The 18,791-nt window shown below is 41.6% G+C and overlaps 1 protein-coding gene across 1 annotated transcript in view; it reads right to left on the bottom strand.

The window, feature by feature from the left end:
* Positions 1 to 30: 30 nt before the first annotated feature.
* zanl (zonadhesin, like) overlaps positions 31 to 18,791 on the bottom strand; it is a 37,278-nt gene continuing 18,517 nt past the window's right edge. The window contains exons 62-101 of the mRNA XM_061293500.1: positions 18,585 to 18,726; positions 18,269 to 18,513; positions 18,019 to 18,167; positions 17,803 to 17,931; positions 17,002 to 17,137; positions 16,780 to 16,921; positions 16,347 to 16,543; positions 16,114 to 16,252; positions 15,921 to 16,037; positions 15,522 to 15,646; positions 14,942 to 15,087; positions 14,624 to 14,767; positions 14,147 to 14,254; positions 13,685 to 13,854; positions 11,728 to 11,930; positions 11,270 to 11,414; positions 10,945 to 11,195; positions 10,650 to 10,827; positions 10,081 to 10,189; positions 9,828 to 9,922; positions 9,567 to 9,743; positions 8,724 to 9,077; positions 7,903 to 8,000; positions 7,673 to 7,819; positions 7,443 to 7,607; positions 7,070 to 7,197; positions 6,579 to 6,850; positions 6,246 to 6,454; positions 5,626 to 5,770; positions 5,231 to 5,481; positions 4,706 to 4,835; positions 4,418 to 4,625; positions 4,169 to 4,330; positions 3,952 to 4,082; positions 3,395 to 3,597; positions 2,715 to 2,850; positions 2,225 to 2,362; positions 1,776 to 1,872; positions 654 to 694; positions 31 to 308 (exon numbers count right to left, since the gene is read on the bottom strand). Of these exons, the coding sequence (XP_061149484.1) occupies positions 253 to 308; positions 654 to 694; positions 1,776 to 1,872; positions 2,225 to 2,362; positions 2,715 to 2,850; positions 3,395 to 3,597; positions 3,952 to 4,082; positions 4,169 to 4,330; positions 4,418 to 4,625; positions 4,706 to 4,835; positions 5,231 to 5,481; positions 5,626 to 5,770; positions 6,246 to 6,454; positions 6,579 to 6,850; positions 7,070 to 7,197; positions 7,443 to 7,607; positions 7,673 to 7,819; positions 7,903 to 8,000; positions 8,724 to 9,077; positions 9,567 to 9,743; positions 9,828 to 9,922; positions 10,081 to 10,189; positions 10,650 to 10,827; positions 10,945 to 11,195; positions 11,270 to 11,414; positions 11,728 to 11,930; positions 13,685 to 13,854; positions 14,147 to 14,254; positions 14,624 to 14,767; positions 14,942 to 15,087; positions 15,522 to 15,646; positions 15,921 to 16,037; positions 16,114 to 16,252; positions 16,347 to 16,543; positions 16,780 to 16,921; positions 17,002 to 17,137; positions 17,803 to 17,931; positions 18,019 to 18,167; positions 18,269 to 18,513; positions 18,585 to 18,726 (6,318 nt within the window). The 3' untranslated portion in view covers positions 31 to 252. The remainder of the gene's footprint in view (positions 309 to 653; positions 695 to 1,775; positions 1,873 to 2,224; positions 2,363 to 2,714; positions 2,851 to 3,394; positions 3,598 to 3,951; positions 4,083 to 4,168; positions 4,331 to 4,417; positions 4,626 to 4,705; positions 4,836 to 5,230; positions 5,482 to 5,625; positions 5,771 to 6,245; positions 6,455 to 6,578; positions 6,851 to 7,069; positions 7,198 to 7,442; positions 7,608 to 7,672; positions 7,820 to 7,902; positions 8,001 to 8,723; positions 9,078 to 9,566; positions 9,744 to 9,827; positions 9,923 to 10,080; positions 10,190 to 10,649; positions 10,828 to 10,944; positions 11,196 to 11,269; positions 11,415 to 11,727; positions 11,931 to 13,684; positions 13,855 to 14,146; positions 14,255 to 14,623; positions 14,768 to 14,941; positions 15,088 to 15,521; positions 15,647 to 15,920; positions 16,038 to 16,113; positions 16,253 to 16,346; positions 16,544 to 16,779; positions 16,922 to 17,001; positions 17,138 to 17,802; positions 17,932 to 18,018; positions 18,168 to 18,268; positions 18,514 to 18,584; positions 18,727 to 18,791) is intronic.

Here is an 18,791-nt window from a genome sequence, read left to right as displayed (position 1 = left end):
CTTCATCAAAATAAAAAAAATGCCATTAAAGATCTTTAAAATATATTTTTTAATGAGTTTGGTATTTAGTTCACAAGAAAATTCATAAAAGTACTAGTCATTGTTTCATTTACATGTTTGACTCCATAAGTTAAGAAAGCGACACAAAAGTGGAGTACATAGAACATTGACCAAAACTATTCCGTTCCATTTAATTTGAACTGAGGAATAAATTACAAATCACACAGAAAAAGAGGATGATTATTATTAATATCACATATTTGTCATGTTGTTTGTTGTCTGTTCATCCATGTTCTCATATGGCACATCTACAAGAGAAATAACACCAAAAATCCATATCAGCTAATGTACTATACGATAAAAAAAATAATTAGAAATTAATAAATTATAATTTGAGTGCTTAACCAAGTTGATTTTGATTTACATTTGAAATTAATTGATATTAAAAGATATAAAAATGTATATATATTTTTTTAAATTAGAATAAACATTACTGTAAGACAATGATTTCAATGTTTTTTAATTTACTCCATTCATTTTAAAATATAGTAAAACTTTGATTAATGCTAATTTTACATTATTTGATTTATTACATTGGAAATGACCGCAAGCCCTGTATTATTAATATGATGTAAAATATTGATTTTACATACTGTTTGAACTCATTTGGATCTCGTGGTCTTTCCTCTTGTTTCTGTGAAGACAATGACAAAAGACATGCATTAGACGGGACATTTTGCCTATTTTCATTTTCCACTAATACCGTTTTTTTCCATGTATAATGCGCAAAATTTAACAAATTTATTGTCCTAAAATCTGGGGTGCGCATTATACATGGGTACAAAAAAAATTATTATATATATATTTTTTTTAATCCGGATATGATACGGAGGCCGCCATTACAGATGCGCTTTCTTCTCTGCTGTTCACGTCAAACACGCTCCATACGAACACAATGCTCTCGTATCAGACGCTTGCTCGATCACCTGCTCGTTTGCTGTCACAATGTACCCTACACAAATCCGAAACATTTCTTCGCTATTGAGTATGCTAGCGCATGCGCAGTGATACTAAGCGGCAGAATAACATCCGGTTGTTCCCAAAGATGATTTTTTTTCTGAAATAATTTTACGTTCACGGACTTAAGTAGGAGTCAAAATTTGGGTGCGTATTATACATGGGTACAGGCTTTTTTCCAGCATCAACATGACATTTTTAGGGTGCGTATTATACATGGGGGCGCATTATACATGGGAAAAAACGGTACTTAACAATCCAAGATCAATAACGAGAGAATGACAGGTCAACTAAAGAATGGGTTCTTCCCATCGCAGTGCTCTCACCGGCTGTGAAACGAGGGCAGCATCTGAATTACATAAAGGTCTGACCTGGAAATAAAAAGCTTAATTACTTAGATTTATTATAACAAATATTGCCAATTGGGCTTGTCCCATTAGGGGTCGCCACAGTCAGACACTCGCATCATTTGGATAGCATCATTATATGCTGCATGCCATTCCTCCCACATGCTAACGATTTTATGGTGCCATTTTTTATTCGATTTCAGCTGAATTTATTTTTATTATTGCTACTTTTAAAATGATAATTCAATGTCATTGTTATTTTATGAATATATGTAAAGTACAATATAATAGTATTTACAATATTATTAAATTGGATGTTTTCAACTCATCTTTTCATGACTGGATGCACACACAAACACACAAACACACAAACACACACAAACACACACGGGAATATAAAAAGTGACTTACTTGTTGACGCTTTTGCAAACGCACACAACGGTGATTACAATGACGACGACAACGGCCACTGACACCAGTACAGCAATCAGAATGATCCATTTGGTTTCTGCAAGGAAATATTTTTCATCTTTACACCCCCAAAAAATTGCAATGTACAAAAAGGCAACAATTCACATCACTCCTTACAATTACAATAAGAATTTACAAAAAAGTCTTATATTACACTTTCTGTCTTATGAGACCTTCAATATGATTTTTCTTATATTCCAACATTATTCTCAATTACGGCTATTGTGTAATTGTCAAATCCTTGTTGCAGTAAGATGATTCTTGTAATGCGACTTCTGTCAAAATGGATTCATATTAATACAGTATTATGATGCAATTCTTTTTCTGTGTTTTTTTTTTTTTCTTTTCTTGTCCAGTTCTGTTCGCGTAGCCCTGGAGTTAGCTATTACCAAGTCCTTCGGGGCCCGTGATCACGTCCTGGCAATTGAAGCCCTCGTAGCCTGGAGCACAGTTGCACGAGTAAGACGCGTTGTTGATTTCGTTACACGTTCCTCCATTCTGACAGGGGCTGCTGAGGCACGGACTCGCTGAAACGCAACACATGTACAAGAACAGGTTTTATAGTCACAACTGGAGAAAAAAAAACATTGTTTGATCTTGTACGTTTTCTGCTTTTTACCTGCCAGATTTTCAAAATGATTTTCTTTTTTCTCTTGCAATGTTTTGACCATTTACCCCAAGAATATCACAACAGAAATGAGATTTTTGCCGATTTCTTTCTCCAAATATTACATTTTTATTCGTGGAAAACTAATCTTAATCTTATTCATTCCAGCTAAAATTTCTTGAATGTTTGTCATGATCAATATTTTTTCCCCCATAAAATATTCTGACATTTTCTTAATATCACACTTTCAATTTCTCCAAACATGCACGCACCTCTGTGACAGTCGCGTTTGTAGTCGTAAATGGCGCAGACGTAGCCCTCCCGGCAGCTCTTGGCTTGGCACACGGCACCGGTGGGGGTGCATTCGCAGGCCTGCGCGCAGTCTTCGGTCACAAAAGTTTCCTTCAGCTGGAAAAAAAAACACATTCCCATTCCATTAACTCATGTTGTCATCCACGTATGAAAAATCAGTTTGCAAACATTTGTTTTCAAATGGAGGGCGCAAAGTGAAAAGCCATCTAAAAAATAAATACAGTAGTACCTTAAATACAAGTGACACAACTAGCCTCTGTCTCATGGTTTTGAATTTCAAAGACTAAAATTACAAAAATATAAAAATACAAAAAAGGTATATATTCTTTATCCTCTGTGAAGAATCACAAATCACTATGACAAATATTACTGATATCAGCTACATCCATCAGCTGATAAAGACGCGTCACAAACACATCAGTGACACTCTGATGAAGGCGGAAGATTCCGCCGAAACATGTCAGGTAAATGAACCTAAAACAAATTTGTTTGATATAGAAGAACCAGAGAAGTAATTGAAAAAGAAAAAACAAGATGAACCTAGTACAACTAACAACAACCAACAAATATTACTGATTCCAAGTGAATACAATATTCCAAAAGTAATCCCCGGAATTATGTAATCAGTCTAAGTACTCACTGGGTAGTATCTGTTGAGGAAGTTGCAGCCGCACTGCGCATATGGCACGCAGCTGCCCCCGCTCATGACAAAACCGGGCGCGCACTGACATCCTTCCACGCAGGCGGTGGCGGCGCACTCAGACTGCGCGGCCAGATCGGCGCAGGAGGCCGGGCACGCAGACATGCACGCCGTGTACGTACTGTTGCCTTCGCACGACAGCACTGACTCACACAAAAAGAAAAGGCCAGGATAAGTGCAAGAGTATTCATACAATAATAAAAAATATTCTTGAAAACCAGATTAAAAATGTTTCTTTTTTTTTACACCTGACTATTCTTGGGAAATGTGTATTAATGAAACTTTGCCTTACGTCAGACAGTATACCAATATTGCAATTTTACTCATGTAATATTTTTTCCCTCGCATATTTACAACATATACAATTTTTCCATTTTCCTTTCAATTCTCAACATCAAGTCTTATCCCTTTTTTTTTTTTTTAGATTTCCTGTGTTCATAATTGCTGTGGAAACAATGCAAATGTCGCTACTGTGCGACTACTAAAAGGTTCCTTACCGCAGCCCAGCTTTTGTCTCCAGGCCCCAAGCTTGACTCCGGCGTCCTGGCAGGCGGCGGCGTAGGTGTCATAGCTAGCACAGCGCAGTTCTTCGCTGCCCTTTTCAGCGCACAGATCGAACATGCAGTCTCTGTGCAAAGAAAAAAAAGATAATGTGGATTTAAGATTTTCCAAAAACTTGACATGTTAAATTCATGGTTGTCGCCGCGGACTCACTCGTGGTAGTCAGCGGGTGGCAAGACAGCGTGGCAGGAGGCAAAAAGACCCGCGCCATCAGTTATGGCGCCGCACTTGGTGGAACTGCTGTAGTCGGCTAGTTCGTCCTCGGAGCAGTCTGATGTCTCGAATCCCGAATCTGGATCCATCTCCACTTCTCGCCTGAACGCCACACAGACCGCCAAACACGTTTCTCAGGATGATGGTTTTCTTGTAAATGCAACATAGCAAGAGTTTTTTTGATTGCACCTGTGAAGATGGACGTGGCGTGACGCTATCAAAGCGCTGTAGGGAGGAGCGGGCGCCAGTCGGTCTGTGACCCTCCAGCTATCCCCGAAGACGTTCAGGTTCCTGATGATGGTCCCGTCCGGCTTCATGTATTCGTTGGAGCGGATTCCGTCGTAGTTTCCGCACAGCCCTCTGACGGCGTTCTTGTACGTGCTAGGCAGGATGATCTCTGGATGCACAAGAGTGGAATGTGAAAAGAAAAAAAAAGAGTGATTGCGGGTGGGGGGGGTCTCATTGAGGCTCTTTTACCTCCACGACTTCTGCCGTCGAAGCGCACGGTGAGTCCAAAGTCGGTGGTGAGCTGAAGCTGCCTGGAGTTCATGGTGATGAGTAAACCTTCGACCGGACTCACAGGGGGCGAAATGATCTCCCCGTTCACCTAAGGAACAAACAAAAACGCTGACTTGACGAACATCATGGAATTCTACCAGTTTTTCTTCTTGTGAAATTAGAATTATTTGATTGATGCACCAATTCTTAAAATTGAACAACAATTTTATCCTCGCAGAATATTGTGACTGAAAGCTCGTAACATTTTAGAACTTCTTGAATCTCTCATCTTTCATCTATAAGCACTTCCAACAAGGAATAATTAAAATTAGGTAGGAATAATAATCAAATAAAAAGGATAATAAATGTTAACATCACCTCATAATATTTTGTTGTAAAATGAAAAAGTGATCTGCTAAGGTGGATGTTTTTCGACTCACTCAAAGCAAAACAGATGACGAAAAGAAGGAAATGGCAAATCTCAGTGATACAAAAACGACGTACCAGGACTCGATTGGCCTGCACGAAGCGTACGTTGACGCCATAGACGTCGATAAAGAGCTGGTCCAGGAAGGACACCCTCCTGTTGCCTCCTCGTCGGATATTCTTGCCTCTGACGGTCAGGGAAGCCAGCGAGCTTTGCTGCTGCTGGTAGTCCTTTGTCAGGACGTACGTGTAAGGCCCCTGGAAGTGGTGCGTGAATCCGTCGAAGGTTCGGTAGTGAGGATCCCCTGACACGCTGCACTTGTCGAATTCTACAGAAGGATTTGAAGGCAGGAGGGTAAATTGGTTTGATTTTTTTCTTTTACAATATTTCAATGCTCCAACTCAACTAACGCAAGCTCAACGGTAACAAAAGCCTTCTTTTCCTTTTCAAAGGAACGAAAACGAGGACTCACTTGCAGGCTTGCAGTAGACATCTCCGAATTTGTCCAGGTCGCAAACTGAGTTGGAATCACAGCTGTGCTCCGTGCATGAGACCAGGCCGCCGAGGTTACAGGTACACTTGGAAACGCATTTCGCTGTCAGCCACGAGTCTCCCACCTACAAAAAAAAAAAACATACAAGGAAAAAGTCAATATATTGCAACTTTTCTTTTCTTGTCAAATTTAGTATTTTTTGTAGTTGCAAATGAGCTGCTAATGTCAGAGCTTACAGAAAGTATTTAGTTTTTTTTTGTTTTTTTTACAATTTGTTATGGCAGATTCCAATATAGAACGCAAGTTTGTAGTATTTTTATTTGTGAGAGGTTTGCAAAAATGTCAAAATGTGGTATTGTGTGTCCAATTTTGAGAAGAATTGACCATTTATCCTATTTTGGAATGATGTGGAAAATATTAAGTGCTGGTTATACTTTTCAAAGGCACTGTATAACATTTTTTCAATATTTTTGTGATTTCTTTCTCTCTGTAAAATACATTTTTTAATTCTCATTCAAATTGATCTGCGTCAGCATTTTTCAACCAATGCAAATTCGGAGCATTGTCCTGCGGACTGCTTTTGCCGTTTGCAGACTTACGTCGTGGTACTCGTCGTCGGAATCCAGACAGCCGCATTTTTCCAGAGGCACACACTTGCCGTCGCTGAGGACAAAGCCGGCGTTACATTGGCAGCCCTCCACGCAGGTGGTGGACGGCAGGTGGCAGAAGATGGGGAACAGGTCCGAGCAGGTAGGGGGGCAAGGGACCGTGCAGTCCGAATAGTGGCTGTTAGGGGCGCACGGCAACGCTACGAGAAAAAAAAAAAAACAATCATTGAAATTGATTTTTTGTAATGGTCATCTTTCATTCGGTGACTTATTTTTTCCGTCATTCTTCCAGTGTCATTCTTTTTCCGCCAAAAGTGGTCTTACGGCAGAAGGTTTGATTCCTCCAGCTAATGGTGACCCCGGCGCTGCTGCAGGCTTGAGCGTAGGCCTCCACGTTGTCGCAGAGGGTGGCCTGCATGCCGTCGTATTCGCACATGTCGTACACGCAGTTGCCAGTGAAGGCTTCGGGAGGCACCAGAGAATGGCAGGCCCGGAAGCTGTCTGACATGAGCACGCTGGCGCACTGGGACTCGAACGCCGCCTCTTCCTCCGGCGTGCAGTCGGGGTGCACGTCGGGCCGCTTGTCAGGCTGACAGCTACGACCAAAAACAGACAAACGCAGCGGCACTTTAGTTGAGTTCAGATCATTGATAATTGATTTGATAAAAATCCTGAATTGTTTTACCAAAAAAAAAGTAAATACATCTAAATTAATCTTGCTAAAATGTTTATTCCTCATGTCAGACTCTTATTTATAAAAATGACTTCTGTTATTATGTAATTAATCATCTCTAAACTTTTAAGGATTTGCTGACCCGGGATCGCTGTCTCCTTCGGACTTCCAGCTGTTGCCCAGTTGGATGACGTCCTTGGCGGGTTGCTTGTCGGGTTTCAGGTTGTCGTCAGACGAGTTGTGGTTGTAGTTGCCGCACATGCCGCACAGCTGACAAACAAAGCAGAGGCAAATTATCTCGCGTCACATTTGCGATATACGGTGCTTCCATATATTTAGACATAAAAAGTCAGTTTGAAAATATTCAGGCAAAGTTGAATCTTCTGACTTTTTTTAGTCATAATATTGGAGCTATTTTTATCACAACTGTAACTTCATTTATTCACAATTACAATGTCTTTTCTTCTAAGTGACTTTAAAGATTTTATCGGATTTCCAGCTCTTGCAATACGTACCTTATTGAAGTATTGGCCGGGTACAGTGATCTCCAGGTGATGAACGCCATCAAATTTGACTTGCAGACCAAAGTTGGTGTCTAAGAGAATGTAGGCGCCGCTGCTGATCACCTTCGCCCCGGCCGTGGTCACAGAAGTCGGTGTTCGCACCCGTCGACCGTTAAGCTGTGGGAATGGAACGTGCTTGAAACTCGAACGTTAAAGACGTGCGACGTGCCGCGCCGCCTTACCAGAACTCTGCGGCCCTTCTGCAGCTCAATCTGGGTGCCGTGAGGCAGGTAAACCTTGACGGAGCGGACGTAGGAGGCCTCCGGTTGGCCGCGCTCCTCGTTTTTCGCCACGATCCGGAAAGGGGTCACCATGGTGGGGTTACATACCTGATGGGAAGACGGGAGAAAGAAAGCCAACCGTCACATTGAGCGCGGCCTCCATTTTGAACAGAACACAGCGGGAGTGGTACCTCGACGAGAGTGTAAGTGCAAGTGCCCATGAAGGTGTGCATGAGGCCGTCAAAGGTGTAATAGTGAGGGTCTCCAGCCACGTGACACACTCCTTTGTCTGAGCAAAGCAAAGCAAAGAAATTCTCACTTTACACACATCAATCAGAATGTAACAATGCTTTTTATCTTGCAGAATTGAAAATTTTGTTTAAAATTTTTTTTCATTTTTAAGTAAAATTGTGACCTTTATTCCCCAAATATTAAAAAGTCTTCTAAAATGTTTACGGGCAGTCGGAGAAATCAACGCCAACAAAAAAAATTACATCCAGCCTAATTAAGACCATACCAAAGACTATAAAAATGGGACCCATTGCCTCCCTGCGTGTGTGATGATCATTGGGACTTAAAAAAAAAAAAAAAAAAAGAATAAAAAAAATATATATATTATTTTTTTTTTTTTGTACCCATGTATAATGCGCACCCCAGATTTTAGGACAATAAATTAGTTAAATTTTGCGCACTATACACGGAAAAAAACGGTACAACTTTTAAGAAAAAGGAAAAAAAATTGCACATTGCCGCTTATCTCATACATATGCTTCTTATAATAATTACAGTTTTATTATTGTAATATTACAATTTTAGTTCGCCAAAGTTAGAACTTTCCTTGAAATACTACAACCTATGATTTTTTTTTTCTCTCATAACACAACTATTTTTCTGCAACTTTATTCTTCTAACATTCAGATTTGGGTTTGGGCAAAGTATGTGATTTGCCTTCAATTTGATATCATTCCCTTCAATGACATGAAATGGTAACTGGACTTGAGTGAGGGCTCACCTGTGGAGTGGCAGTCCAGCACCCCCTCCAGCACTTTGCACTCTTGCGCAGGGCTGCAGCGCCACGGCTCGCAAGTGACGTTGCGGTTGCCGTGACACTCGCAACGCTCCGAGCAGTCGGCTTTCGTGAACCACGTCCCGCCGACCGGCCTGTACTTTCCGTTCTCGTCGGTGCAGCCACACTGGCTGAGCGGCACGCATTTGTCGCCGCTCAAAATGAGGCCGGGGTCACACACGCATCCCTCCACGCATGGCTGGTTGCAGGGGCCCTCCGGGCCTGCCGGATCCTGACAGCTGGGCTGGGCGCAGGCGGACCCGCACGGCGTGTAATGACTGCCAGTGGGACATTTGAGAGCTACGTCGGGAGAAGGAATAGAACGTTACTCGCAAAAAGATTTCATAATGGCGCTATTTGCCTAAAATGAAAACTCTGGTGACTACGTCTCATATTTAAAGTATTTGTTGCAAATGTTTTCTCATAATACTGTGACTTTACTTAATTATCTGACAACTTTGCCACTTTTTCTCACAATAGTATATATATATATATTTTTAAATGACATTATTTTTTTTGTCATAAAATTGTTACCGTAATTTTCAGACTATAAGTCGCGTTTTTTTCCATAGTTTGGGTGGGGGGGCGACTTATACTCAGGAGCGACTTATATACATATATATGTTTTTTTCACTTTTTTGGGCATTTTATGGCTGGTGCGACTTATACTCCGGTGCGACTTATAGTCCGAAAATTACGGTACTTTGTAAAATAATGAAGTGCTAACTGGCTTTTTTTCTCGTGAAACTGTGACTTTATACATTTGTTTACAAATCCCCCACGACTTACGGCAGAAGGTGTTGCTCCTCCACGCGATGGGGACTCCCGCCGCGGCACACATGTCGGCGTAGCTCTCCACCGCCTGGCACAGGGCGACGGTCTGGCCGCCCGTGGCGCACATGTCATACACGCAGTTTTCCAAGTAAGGCTCAGGGGGGACGACCGAGTGACACGGCTTGAAGATACCTGAAGTCGGGACAATTTATTAGGACATCAATTGTGAAAATGAGCAAAATTCGAAACAAAAAAAAAAAAAGTTAGCGACATTACCCTTTGGATCAGCGATCATGCCGCAGCTTGTCGGCTTCTGCGCTTCCTCCTCCACTTTTGGGTCGCAGTCATCTTGGCCGCCACTGTTGGTACAACTGGACAACAAGTGGGAAGGACATGCATCATTTTCAATATTACAGCAAAACCCAGGAAATTTACAATTAGTTTTTTTTTTTCTGTTTTTAACCCCACCCCACCCCACACACACACGCACCCACACACACACACATATACACACAATGTCTAAACTTACTCGGGCCTTGGGTCAGGAACCTGCCAGCTGTCTCCCAGTTCATTGGTGGTGGAAGCGGGCGTCTTGTCTGGTTTCAAGTTGTCATCTTTGGGATTTCCATTGAAATTTCCTGTCCCACAATACAAACTTGCGTTTTACAGCAACTTTGGATATTCCCGGAACTGGACTTTTCTCTACTAATATTATGGCACATCACAATTCTATTGCAATGAAAGAAATGGACTTGTAACATTGTTGCAAAATTGTGACCATTTAATGTTAAACAATTAAATTGCATTCGTACTTTTTTTGTAATGCTCACAACTTATCTAATGTATACTTACAACTTTACCAGAAAGATTGAGATTATATTTCTCAAGATACTGTGACTTTTCTTGCTCAACTACAACCAGATCTTCTACCTTGATGACTTTTCAACTTTTTCAACTAATTAACGTGACATTCCGAATGTTTTCACATAACATTATCTTTTCGTGGTAACTTTGGAAATTAGCATTAGCTTGTTTTTCTTCTACAAATGTTTTAAATGAAGACTGCACCACCAATATGGTATAAATAAATATTCTTACCACACATTCCGCACAGCTGGCCGTTGTAGGAAGTGGGCACGGTGACGTCAGCGTGGTGGTTACCATCAAATCTCACCCTCAGGTGGAAAGACGTCTCCAGGACGACAAACTTGCCACTAAAGTAGATGTTAACGCCGCCGATCCATGCAACAGGCGGGACTACCGCCGTCCCGTTTACCTGCAGGCCACATAAACGCTATGACTAACTTGTACAAAAATAGCAAAGCTGCTTCAGTCGAGCAAAACCATTTTACGTCTCACTTCAGTTGGCAATATTAAAAATGACAACGTGCACCTGGACAGTCCTGCCCTTGCCGAGGATGACGGTCACATCGTTCACTTGGATCACCACAGCCTTGACGTAGGAAATTCTCTTGTTGCTGCCCCTGCGCTCATTCTGGGTGTCCACGCTGAAGTAAGGCAAGCCGGAGGACGAAGCGTTGCAAGGCTTGGTCAGCGTGTACGAGCAGGCTCCCATGTAATGGTGGGTGCGTTTGTCAAAGGTGGTGTAGTGCGGGTCACCGGATACCGAGCATATGCCGTTTCCTGTTTTGAGATCAGTCAATTCAGATTCCCACACTGGAGATGTACCCAAAATATGAATGTGTAACATTGCGTACCCAAAGGACGGCACTTGTACTCTCCGTCGTGTAGCTGGCAGGTCTCGGTTGCAGCTTGGCAGCTACTGTTGGAGCAGTGGATCATGCCTCCATCTTGGCACGTGCACTTCTGCTTACAGCCCTCCGAGTACCAGCCATCGCCCACCTCGAACACAAAAACATCCCGAAACGTGCATAATCATGTGACAGCATTGCCAAAATATGTGTGAAGTGTTTTTCAGTGGTACCGTAATTTTCGGACTATAAATCGCGGTTTTTTTTCATAGTTTGGGTGGGGGGGCGACTAATACTCAGGAGCGACATATACATATATATGTTTTTTTCACTTTTTTGGGCATTTCATGGCTGGTGCGACTTATACTCCGGTGCGACTTATAGTCTGAAAATTACGGTACATTTGAGTGCAAATTTTTTTTGTAGCGTGTCGAGCGTTTCAGTATGTGTGAGCACCAACTTACGGGATGGTACGTTCCAGCTGGGTTGAGGCAGCCGCAGTCTTTGAGTGAGACGCACTTGTCGTCGCTGAGGATGAAGCCCGGGTTGCAGGCGCAGCCCTCCACGCACACGTCGCCGCAGCCGGGGGCTCCCACCATGCCTGCGCACGTCTCCGGACAGGAGCTCACGCACAGCGAGTACGAGCTGTTGGCGGGGCAGTCCAGGGCTGCGAGGTGCAAATGGCGCAAACACAAATTGTGTCATGAGTACATCAGATGCTTAATGGCAACAAATCACTGGCTGTACATTGCGCCCATGCCAAAAACTGCCAGTTGCTAATGTCACTAGCCAGTAATATTTTTCCTCATCTCATTGCGTTAGGATGTGGCTGCATTTTGGATTATATTTTTGTGTTGATTTTTTTTTTTTAAGAGATATTTTACTATGTATGCTTATTCAAAAAAAATAATTTTCTATTTTACAGTGATTTTATTTTACCATACTATATTGTATATTTAGAATGTTTGAAGACATTTAAGATATTAGTACTACCATTACTTTTAACATATAGCTTAATTTATTTGTATTATTGCTGATATACCGTTTTTTTCCGTGTATAGTGCGCAAAATTTTACTAATTTATTGTCCTAAAATCCGGGGTGCGCATTATACATGGGTACAAAAAAAAAAAAAAAAATTTTTTTTTTTTTAATTTTTTTTAATTTTTTTTTTTTAAGTCCCAATGATCGTCACACACGCAGGGAGGCAATGGGTCCCATTTTTATAGTCTTTGGTATGGTCTTAACTAGGCTGGATGTAATTTTTTTTGTTGGCGTTGATTTCTCCGACTGCCCGTAAACGCACCACCGCGCTTCGTGCGCGCACGGGACAGCAAACGAGCAGGTGATCGAGCAAGCGTCTGATACGAGAGCATTGCGGTCGCATGGAGCGTGTTTGAAGTGAACAGCAGAGAAGAAAGGAACAAGGCAAAGTGTTGTGAAATAAAATGCACAGAACGGATGCGCAAGACACGTCAGCTATATAAAGAGCGAGAGTTGTTTTCTTCCTATTAGTTTCAATTCACAGTTTAATTAGCAGTTTCAATCAGCAAATAACAAAATGCCTATTACAGGTAATATTTTATTTCACAACACTTTGCCTTGTTCCTTTCTTCTCTGCTGTTCACTTCAAACACGCTCCATGCGCACGGAGCGCGGTGGTGCGTTTACGGGCAGTCGGAGAAATCAACGCCAACAAAAAAAATTACATCCAGCCTAGTTAAGACTATACCAAAGACTATAAAAATGGGACCCATTGCCTCCCTGCGTGTGTGACGATCATTGGGACTTAAAAAAAAAAAAAAAAAAAAAAAAATTATTTTTTTTTTTATAAAAAATTCATAAAAATTGGGTGCGTATTATACATGGGTACAAGCTTTTTTCCAGAATCAGCATGCCATTTTTAGGGGTGCGTACTATACATGGGGGCGCACTATACACGGAAAAAAACGGTAAATATTTATTTACATATTTCATGTTTTTAAATCATATCATTTTTTATTTATTTACAAAATTTTAAGGGTACACACGCACACACTCTCCAACAAACATTTACAGCTGTATTTAGACATATTTTTAATTGTATTATATACATATATGTAACGCTTTAATTTGTTGTATGTCTTGTAAGTTACACAGTATTACATATAAATAGGAAAGTAATTCCCCCACTGCATCACATTCGAATTTTACGGCTTGAAACTGTTATTTTTTTGTATGCCATTACTACTAATATTACATATTTCATATGCAATTGATACCCTTATTTTTATTTTTATTTTGCTGTTCAAACACAATTACAATATGTGTTTCAAGAAGTTCTGATATTTTTTCCAGCATGTTTTAAGGCTGGGAAGTGTCTTCATTATCAGCCCATGTGTATTAAATATTAATTGTCAATTGCTTGATGACGACGACTTACGACAGAAGTGGGGACTCCTCCACTGGTGGACTTTGGCTCCGGCACTGTGACAGGCCTCCGTGTAGGCCTGGAGCTGGTCACAAAGTTCCTGCTGCTGCCCGTTGAACCGGCACATGTCGTACACACAGCTCAGGAAGAAGGGGGTGGGATTCACCACATTGACACACTCCCTGGATGATGTGGGGGAAGCACAGATTAGGCCCAAAATCCAAAACGCGATGCAATGGGTGTGACTGTTTTACTGTAGACCAGAGTCCAGCATGTGCAACAATAATGCGAATCTGATTTGAGAGATATGACGATAGGACGTGTACTAATCTTTATAGGTGGACGATGATGATAACCAAGGTTGCGCTTTGAATTACAGAACACACCCAAAAAAGTTTTTAAAAAAAAGTCATCCTGACAAATAAACTCAAAATGAATGTATAAAATAAATGACCACCAACTCTGGCAACGCACCGGAAGGGCCCCGCTGTATCGTAGAGTTTTCCACATTTCTCCGGTTTGACCACCTCGGCCTCGAGTTTGGGATCGCATTCTGGGTCAGGCTTGGTGCCTGGGGAACACCTGAATAACCAAATCAATACAGTAGGAAATACATCACCATATAGCGAATGAATTAATGGAATCAAATAAATAAAACAAACAAACAAATGTCACTATGTCATGACAAGATGTAATAATAAGCAAATGAAGTTTAAAAAAAAAGTAATATAAAACAATACAGGAAAAAATATAAAGGATAATAAACTCAGTCCTAATAACTCCTGAAAAAAGGACTACAAATATTGAATGAGTTGTCTAAGAATGAAGTTGTAATGCTACAAGAAAAATGTAACGACGCAAAATAATGTCATCACGTTGCAGTAATGTCTTGTTCATGTCAATTAGGAACTCTTATTATTGATCATCGTATTTCCTAATGCTCAAACTTACGAGTCGTCTTCATCTTCTTCCGTCTGCCAGCTGTTACAGAAGTCATTGACGTTAGCGACGAGGACGCCATCTGGTTTGGTGAAGTCGTTGTTCGGGTTCCCGTCCAAGTCGCCGCACAGGCCGCACATCTGGTCTTGATAGGAGCTGGCGACAAAAGCAGGATTAAGATATAAAGACATTGTCGCACGCAGATGGCCAAGTGCGGAAATGACTTTGAATAATAATCAAAATGACATCTGAGGACTAGCAAAACAAAAGGTCATTGAAAACTCATTAGGGTTTTTAGGGGGGGGGGGGGTAAAAATCCCACTGACCAACCTGGGTACTGAGATCTGGGCAAAATGGTTTCCATCCCAGCGTACTTGGAGGCCAAAGGACGTCTGCACCGTGACATACTGACCGGCACGACTGACGGTCACAGTGGGAGTCGGGGAGTGAGGTAGCGCCACACGTAGTCCGTTCACCTGGAACAGAGCAAAACGTTGCTACTACGCTCTGCTCAATCACAATATTGCCATATGCTACGGTATATTCTTTTACAAGTACTTTTTAAAAAATACTACAGCAGCGCAAGTGTATGTGTTCATCAAACAGCAGTTTCATTCCTAACATGCTAAGCCACTGACAAATTACGTCATTTGAAACATTAAGCTTAAACTGAAATATAAAAGCTTGAATATTAAAATATATAAATGCTGAAGGCTGCTAATATAATTGTTGAGTGGTCAAGGAGATGAGGGATTTGTGGGATTAAAGCAGGAAGATGAAGAAGACAATGACGGAGATGCAAGAAAACTAAACCGGGATTAGCGATGCAGTCAGCGTTAAGAATAAAAAGGTCGGTCACGAGAGAAAAAACAACGTGTCGGATTTGGGTGTATTGGACTGCCGTACTGACCAGGGTCCTCTTGGCTTTCATCAATGTCACAGTGATTCCATCCACTGTGATGTAGAGCTTTCGCAGGTAGGACACTCCCGGTAGCCCTCTCTCTTCATTCTTCCCTTCCACTGAGAACCAAGGCCCTGCACCAAACAAATTAATCACTGCATTACTTGAAGACATTTAACAAAAAATAACAAAAACATTGATACCAAAGTAAAAAATATTCAAAACATACATAGTGTATATATGTGGGTCATTTATGATGTGTAAATAATTAAAATTGTTGTTCTTTGTTGTCTGAAGCTAAATTTGTCTGCATCGCATTTTTTCTTACGTCATGAAAAGTATTGATTTTGGACTTATAATAAATAAAATAAATAAAATAAAATAATAAAATAATTCCACTGTCCTTACCGGTGTTATTTCTGCAAGTTCTGGCCAGCGTGTAGGTACAGGTGCCCATGAAACTGTAAAACCTTTTGTCAAATGTGTTGTAGTGTGGATCTCCAGAGATGATGCAGTCCTGTGAGCCTGCAGGGGTGGGGGTCTTGTTTCGTTACATAACAAAAAGCTAACGTTTCGAGGAGTAGTGTCTAAGGTTACGCACCTGTCGGATAGCAACCCAGCTCCCCCTCCAGGAGTTTACACTCATGCATTGGGGGGCACTGAGACGGTTTACAGGTGACCGAGGGTGCGTCACATCGACACTTCGAATTACAGTTCTCAGCATAAAACTCCTCTCCAGGCTGACAGAAACACACCAAAAATACACCAATTAGGTTTTTGGGGCGTATTTAGTATCACAGTACTGTAAAAGGTTGCTTTTTCATAACGCAGTACCTGATAATATTGGCCGTTGGTGTGTTTGCAACCACACGAAGTGTTGCTGACACATTTGCCAGCACTCAGGATGTAACCGGGATTACACACACAGGACTCAGTGCACGGTCCGCTGCAAGATGGCGGTTTGCCTGAACACGTCTCCTGACAGGGGTCCGCGCATGGCTCGTAGTGGCTGTTGGCGGGGCAGCTCACCGCTAATAAAACGGGAAAAGAGTTTCAAAAGAGTTTTATATATCACGATCGCAACTTGTAAGATCTACTACTACACAAACTAAACGGATCTCTTCGTTGTCTGCCGTTAGGGTGACGAAGAATTTTATGGCATAGTTCAGTGTTTTGTCGAATTTTTTTTTAAGCTGTGCCTCATACTTTATCACCTCAACAAAAATGTGCCAAAAAATACAAATAGTTCGGTTGTGCGAAAACTCACGACAGAAAGTTTGATTCCTCCAGGATCCAATGTCAACTCCGCGATCTTGGCACTCATTAGCATACGATTCAATGGCTTCGCACAAAACAGGCTTGGCACCATCCAGTGCGCAAAGGTCAAAGACGCAATCCTGGAAGTAATTCTGAACACAAAAAAAGCATATTTGAAACTCCCCACCATAATCCAGACACATTTCACTATATCTCAGTTGGGGAGACTTACATTGGGGTTGACCTTGGGATGGCACACAGCAAAAGGACCCTTCTTGTCCAGTAGCAAACCACAATATGCAGAACTCTCGTAGAGGTTCTCCTCTTCTTCGTCACATCCCGGATCAGTGATGTTGGGCTTCTTACACCTTTTGAAACAAGAGCAACGTTTCAACTTGGGCTGGGGAATCAACCAAAATAGTCAACACTTTTTGGTGCCTTTTCTGTGCTTCACCCTTCTCAATTTACACGGATATTTAGAGACCAAACTGCTAGTGCATAATGCTATACAGTGACCCCTCGCTACTTCGCGTTTCGTTTATCGCGGCTACACTACATCACAGATTTTTTTTCCAAATTAATAAAACATTTAAAAGTCAGATTAAAACTTCTAAATTGAGGAAAGATGTGTCTAGCCTTTCGGACAATGTAGTATTACTCCAAATGTTCGTTTACATTCCTTTAGAAGTCCGTTTTCGCGTGTTAGCACGATCGCAAATAAGCATCTTTCCGCTAACTCGTTAGCCTGCCCAGTACTTCTTGTTGGTGACCGTACTCATATTTTCTTGCATTTTATTTTATTTTTGAAGATATTTACTAATGAGAATACAATAATCCCCCGTTTATTACTGTTAATTGGTTCTAAAAACCACCCGCGATAAATGAAATCCGCAAAGTACGTTCAGGTGCAGGGGAGTGACAATTATTTGAGTAATCGATAGAAAAATCAATTCTGAAAAGTTTCTGACAGCCCTGGTTCAAGCCTCTCCAAGTCAGATGAATGTGAGGTGAAACTTCTGTTTTCAGTACTCACTTTGGATCAGTGTTCCAGCTGTGTCCAAACTCATTGACATTGCTGGTCAATGAGCCATTCGGCTGACGGAAGTCATCTTTGGAGTCTCCATTGTAATCCCCACATAGTCCACAGAGTACATTCTTGTAGCTGTGGGTGGCACGTTACAAGAGTAATCCATTCTTGACTTCAAAAGAAACAATCCAGAATTATCCAATGTGTCCAGTTTTTACTCACTCTTGAATCACTTTGATGTCCATAAAGTGGTTTCCGTCATAGCGCACAACCACACCAAAATCCATGGACACGGTATAGCGCCTTCCAGATTTGAACACGGAAACACCCGCAGCCGGGGTCACAGGCAGGTTCACTTTAGACCCATTCACCTGAATGTAAAAAAGTAGATTATAGAAATAAGTGAGCAAGCTGAAATAATTTATTCCTTTGAAAGATCAAAACATCCCGATTGTGAGTACTGTTCACTTACAAGCACCGAGCCACCTTTAAGGATCGAGACCTTGACCTTGTGTACGTCTACATGTACGGCTTTCACGTAAGAGATGGAGGGATTGTTATAGCGGTTCTCGTTATCAGCGTAGACTTCAAAGCTTGGGAAAGGTGTTGCGCTGCAGACGCCCGACATCAAGTAGCTGCAGTTGCCCATGAAACTGTACTTGCGCTTGTCAAAGGTCGTGTAGTGTGGATCACTCGTTGCAATGCACGTAGACGCTCCTACACAGAATCACCAGCAGTTTTAAAGACAATCATGGTGACAATCATTTTACCATTTCTGGGAGGGTTACCTCTAGGGTAGCATCCTGGGACACCGTTAACCTCTCGACACTCTTCAGTGGGAGCACAAGAACTATCCTCACATTGAAAAGTGTAGTTCCCTGCACAGCGACAAAGCTTGGAGCAGCCATCCGCATACATAATATGTCCAGGCTAAAAAGACACAAAACCGATTTCCTTAGTAAAGGATGCCATCTCTTTCTTATAAATTTGCTCTA

Source organism: Syngnathus typhle, linkage group LG1, assembly GCF_033458585.1.
Source record: "Syngnathus typhle isolate RoL2023-S1 ecotype Sweden linkage group LG1, RoL_Styp_1.0, whole genome shotgun sequence".
In the NCBI taxonomy this organism is placed as follows: domain Eukaryota; kingdom Metazoa; phylum Chordata; class Actinopteri; order Syngnathiformes; family Syngnathidae; genus Syngnathus; species Syngnathus typhle.
Note: the sequence above shows the minus strand (reverse complement) of the source record. Positions and strands in the feature narration are given on the sequence as shown.